At 36.3% G+C, this 6177-nt stretch overlaps 1 protein-coding gene across 1 annotated transcript in view; it reads right to left on the minus strand.

The window, feature by feature from the left end:
• SPMIP2 (sperm microtubule inner protein 2) overlaps window positions 1-4719 on the minus strand; it is a 179478-nt gene extending 174759 nt beyond the window's left edge. The window contains exon 1 of the mRNA XM_007496174.3: window positions 4515-4719. Within this exon, the coding sequence (XP_007496236.1) occupies window positions 4515-4581 (67 nt within the window). The 5' untranslated portion in view covers window positions 4582-4719. The remainder of the gene's footprint in view (window positions 1-4514) is intronic.
• Between the last annotated feature and the right edge of the window lie 1458 nt (window positions 4720-6177).

Below are 6177 nucleotides of genomic sequence, written 5' to 3' on the forward strand. Positions count from 1 at the left end.
TACCAAAAAGTATTGAAGAGCTACCACACTTAGAATCCAAAATCATAGTCTCAAATGTGCTTATATAGCAAAATAGAAATGACACATAAAAGAATATAGAATTGAAAAAACTGCTGAATTCAGTCAGTCAATATGCATTTATCAAATACCTACTGTGTGCCAGACATGGCGCTAAGCAATAGTGATTAAAAAAAAGAGAGAGGCAAAAGAAACCCAGTTCTTACACTTGAAGAGCCCATAATTTAATGAGCACTGGACAAAGTGAACAATGAGAGAATTCATGCTGGAAAGGGGGAAATTTGTGAAAGGGCTGAGGGACTAATTTTTAATATAGTTGAATTAAGAATAATTACTGAAGGTGTTGAAAAGAATTTCAGATTTCATTAACTTCTTAAAAAGCTAGAGAGAATCGACTTTTAATTGGTATGCCTGCTTTTCCACTGTCATAAAATTTTTTATGAGAATTCACACATACATACATTGAGAGCATCCTTTGTGAAGAAGGCGGTTATAGGAAATAGGAAGACTTTTATAAGGCAACATTTTGCTGCAGACATATCATCATATCATCACATGAATGTTCAAAAAATGTGAAGAATGTAAGAATCTATATTGCTTCTTTTTTATTATAATTATAAAAAGGCATTTAATTTGGTAAGCAAAATACTGCCTTAAAGATTCTCTTCAAGTATGATGTCTCCTACCTAGACAATAAAATTATTCAAGATTCTTTGAAAGATATAACAAGATTTGATGACTCTTTTGATCCTAAATAAAAGACTAGGCAGAAAATGGGAAAATATATTCTTGATATATACTTAGCCTCTCAGACTCAGTTTCCTCATCTATAAAATAAATAGGAGGGCATAATGGATCTCTCTTTCTGGCTTTAAACTTTTAAGTATTATTTTAACAGATATTCTAGATGCAGGAAAATGAACAATAAGCGTATTTGTATGTGCATATGTAATAAAAATTAATATGTAAATCAATAAAACACTATTTTAATATGTTGATAATTGACTGCTTTACAGTTTAAAATTTTTAATCTCTGGCATAGTCTATAATTCAATTTAATTCATGTTCATAAAGGACCTATCAACAAAGCTGAAAAACCCCATTCTCTACCTACACATAGGCTATGGTTAAAGAGCAACCTGTATTTATATATACACACGTGTATGTGTATATATGGCATTCAAATGACAAGAATCCATTCCTGTTTATCCTGTGTGATTTATTGAATTCCTTCCCAAAGTAAAAGGAAAGGGATGCTCTTACTCTCTGGTTTCTGCCCCCAAGTTTTGACTTTACCTTTGGAGATGCTGGTGTCAGGAAGGAGCTGGGGCACAACTTCCCAAGAGTGACTGCCCAACTATAGTGTTTAAAGGTCAATTCAACTTCTAAACTGCTCTGATGGACCTGAACTGTACACAGCCCACCAGGTAGGGAGCCCCCACGTTTTAAGAAAGAGGCTGCATGGAAGAATTTAGAGTAATAAGGGTGAGTGGGGTAGTATTAGAGATGAGCCCAATGACCGGCTCTGTGGTGGGGCTATTGCCTTCATCCCCAAGGTGTCCCCTTCCAGACCTCACAATAGTCTAAGAGAATTTTAGAAACAAAACCAGACTGTGAACTCCTTGAGAACAAGGATTTTTGTCGTCGTTATTTTTCTTTGTTATCTCAATGCTGAGCATAATGCCTTGCTTATAGTAGAAACTTCATAAGTACTAGTTGATTGAACAACTTGAGCCACAGGTTTCAGAGAGTGAACTTGAACCCAAGTCCTTATGACTCCCAGTCCAGTTCTTTTTTTAATTCACTATACCAGACTTCATTTTAACTGCCTAGGCTATTTTACAATAGCTTTAAAAATTCCTTATTCCATAAAGGAAACCCACTGACAGCTCAGTGTGAAGTCATTTTCCATGTTTAAAGTAATTGAATTTTAGATAGTACTGTTAGTGTAGCAGCTTCACAGGGCAAAATCAGAGGCAAACTAATGGATTCACAAGTTAGTCTAATGGAGCAATTCTTTTCCAAATTGCACTTTTCCTACCACTTACAGTTTCATAAATCAGAATGTCTTATGGCAGGTTCTTGCCATTCCTGATCTTTTTCTAACAAGATTTCTGCATTTTGATGAGCCTTTTCCAAAATGGAATTCTACAACATTGTTGTTCAGAGATCTTGAAACAAGAGCCTCCTCTTTGTCAGGACAATCTAACCTTTTGTCTTACTCATCGGTCTTCCTTCTGGACACAGTAGAATTTCCATAGAAGACAGTATGGCTTAGTGATAGAGAACTGGCCTCAAATAAGGAACACCTGGTTCAGGATCCACCTTTGGCACACACAAGGTTGTGACACCCTGAGCTAGTCAATGAACCATTCAGTTCTCTCAAGTAATTCCCTAAGACTATAAATTGCCCAGAAGGTGACAGTCCTCTGATAGAGAATGTCCTTGCTCAGGAGCTCTCTCTCTATATTATTATTAAATACACATGTGGGTAGTAAACAAACAGTGAGACAAATAAAGAGAGAGATCCTTGCAAAAAAAAAAAGACTAGACTTCTTAAAGTTAGAAAACAAGTTATGGAAAGCTCTAATCAAATCTGTGTGACTTTGGGCTAGTTCCATCTCTAGCTTTCACTCAAATTATTTGTGAAGTGAGGAAATTTTCTCCAAGATTCACCTACAGTAAAACTTCATTCATATGAGCTAATTGTAAGGCCAGTCTGAATTAGAGAAGAAATGGATTGCGGATACATCGTGATCTATATATCATTTTATTACCTTAAAGCAAGATAATCATTGGAATAGGACTAACAAAGTTTGTTATTATCCAATCATTTTCAGATGTCTGACTCTTTAAGACCCTATTTGGGGTTTTCTTGGTAAAGAAACTAGAGCAGCCATTCTACATTGCCATGTAGCTCATTTTACAGATGAAGGAATTGAGGCAAACAAGGTTAAGTGGCTTGCCCAGGGTCACACAGCTAAGAAATGTTTAAGGTCTCTGACTCCAGACCCAGCACTTTATCCACTGCCCTCCCTAAATAATCCCTAACAAAGATTAGCTTCTAGCCAATAAATAAGGAATTTTTAAAAAATGTGTAATTAGCATGAAAATTGTTTATAATGGGTCCATAAGATGCTTGAAGGTGCTTGAAAAGTTCATTCTTTTGAATTTGAAACATACTCCCCATGATCCTATTTACTTTCTTACTTTGTTTAGTAAACTTTTCACTCTGAAATAAACTCTAACAATCTTTCTTCTGTAAACTTCTGTCTGGGCAGCCAAGTGGCATAATGAATAGAGCACTAGATTTGAAGTCAAGATGATTTGAATTCAAATACTTCTTAATTGTGTGAGCCTGGGCAAGTCACTTAACTCTGTTTGCCTAGTCTTTGCCATTCTGTCTTAGAGTTATTACTTAAACAGAAAGGAAAAGTTTAAGGGGGGAAAAAAACAACCAAATTTCTACCCAGCTATAGGGGCATTATGATTCTTTGTGTCATCTCTTCAAGTTTTTCTCAAGGAACTCTTTCTATGCACACAAATAAACAATTTAAACCAGAGTTGAACAAATACTAAGAGAAAGCAAATCAGTGCCCAGGGAATAGTATAGTGGAAAGCCCAGATTCTGGAGTAGATCTGAGTTTGTATCTCATCTCTGAAGCAGATTACATGTAGTATGACCTTGGATAAGTCACATAATATCAATGGGTCTCAATTTCCTAATTTGTAAAATGAGGAATTGGATTAGATCATGGATCATTAGCCATTTTTCTGCCTTGGACCCTTTGGGTAGAGTCTATAGACCCCTTCACTAAAGCCTGTGGAATGGTTTCACATGCTTCAAATAAACTACATAGGATTAGAAATGAAACCAATTATATTGAAATAAAGATGTAATTTTTCTCCATTTGAGTTCATGGACTCCCTGAAATCCACTAAGAACCCTTAAATTAGATAATTTCTAAAGTCCTTTAAACTCTAGAATTACGATAAGAAATTAGATAAAATTTCTTAAAGTTGTCTTGCCTTCATATTTGATAGGTGAATGGGAATTAGTTGTATTCAATGAGAATGACTAATAAGCAAAAAAGCAAGGGCTCTGGGGTGTTTGACTATTGCTATCAGACAGAGTGAAAGATTGAAGTTTGCAGAGAATAACATGGATTTTCTGTAATATGTGATTATATGTAAGCTCTTTGAGAGCAGGGACTATCTTTTACCTTTCTCTGTATACCCAATAATTAGCGTAGTAACCGAGTCAGTGTAGGGGCTTAAGGAATGATAATTGCCTGACTGTCTGATCTGTGATATGTACATTGTTAATCCTCTGTTTATAGCAACATCCTATAAGTATGAAATTACATGTAAAGTTGGATAAAAAAGAACACAAGAATATCACCACTCTAAATACATATATGTACACAGGCACACATGTGAGAAGAGAGGAAGGCAAGGTTTCTGGGGAGAGTGGGAGCTGAAGCTCTCACATTTACCTGTGAAAATCATCCTTCTTCCTACACTAGAAGATATAGGATCCCTATAAGATAAAGAATCTGCCATGGTGCAGCCCTTTTTCTTCTAAGTCTTCTCTTTGGAAAATCTTCTGAGAGAGATACTCATGGTTCTGTTTTCTTCTCTCCAGAACCAACTGCCATTTTCTTGGCTTCCTGATTTCTCTCTCTCCAAGTGGTTGCTAAGAACTCTTTGTAACTAGGAAATAGAGTAGGCAATGCTTTCTAAAGGTCCTCCAAGATTCTAATGCTGCTTCTTGGATTTTTAAAGTCATAGCATCCCCACACAGTATCTGGCCAGGTATGGCAATAGAGTAAGAATTCTTACTTGATAGAAGGTTAATAATGGAGGAAGACCTTTGAGAGGAGGAAATGGGAGAGATGTTGAAGAGAGAAAACAGAAAGATGGTCTGCTTCCATGGTCCTATGTCCTCTTTGGGGAAATCACAATTTCTCCACACATCCCCATCCAATCTGTCTCCAGGGCTTCATACCCATGGTTCCAGGTGCCTGCTGCTGTCCAAAACAAGTGCCATTGTCTTATAAACCCAATCTTCTTCCTGATTTCCCAGTATCTAGCATATCATTTTACTTTATCCATGCTTAAAACTTTAAAGTGATTTGTAACTCTTCCCTCTCCTCTTATCTCCACTTTCATATTTTATAAAGTAATTTGTAACTCTTCCCTCTCCCTTTATCTCCACTTTCAAATTTTAAAGTAATTTGTAACTCTTTGCTTCCTTTATCTCCACTTTCAATATACACTTGATTTGTCCAACCAGTTTTTTTAAACCCTTTTCTTCTGTTTTAGAATAGTTACAAAGTTTTGGTTCCAAGGCAGAAGAGCAATAATAGCTAGGCAATTGAGGTTGTGACACAGTTAGGAAGTGTTTGAGGCCAGATTTTAACTTAGGAAAATGAGTCTTCCTGAGTCTAGACATGGTACTCTGTGGAGTGAGTTATTTTAGTTGCCCTTTGTAAGTAGCTTAACAGAAAGTAAAAGCATTTTACTCTCATTTTTTGCTCCACTTTGAAAACTAGATATCATTTTTGTTACATCCTTATGGTCTCTAAGGAACTCTAGTGAGGACTCAGGGCCCACACTTCTAGCAAAATTGCAAGGCTAGGTCAAGAGGAACCAAGGATGTAGAATCAGAGTATGGTGGAAAATACTTGGTAAAAAGATCAGAGTCAGCTTTTGCACTGAAAAAACCTTAGACATCATTGAATTTGACCCCTTCATTTTACAGACGAGAAAAAGTGACTTGCTTATAACCCTCTAGCTAGTAAAATCTGAATAACAAGTCTTTCTGGGTTTTCTCAGTGATGGTTGAGTAAGAATCTTAAAAGAAGAGAACAGAACATACCTTCATCTTCTTGGCAGAAAGGCAGGGAACTCTAAGGACTGAATGCTTCATATATTGCCAGATGATAGGTCACAGTGACAGGTCATGCTATTGGTTGTTCCTGTTGAACTGCTTTCAATCCCCAGTGGACAGCAAGAGTATAAATATCTAGAAATAATGGTGACGTAAAAATAAAAGCTGTTAATAAGACCTTCTTTTTAGAGTGAATATATTTTTTAAAAAAAGATGAGGGAAGGGGCAGCTAGAGTGTATCAGTAGATAGAGAGCAAGGCTTCAAG

This window comes from Monodelphis domestica, chromosome 6, assembly GCF_027887165.1.
Source record: "Monodelphis domestica isolate mMonDom1 chromosome 6, mMonDom1.pri, whole genome shotgun sequence".
NCBI lineage: Eukaryota > Metazoa > Chordata > Mammalia > Didelphimorphia > Didelphidae > Monodelphis > Monodelphis domestica.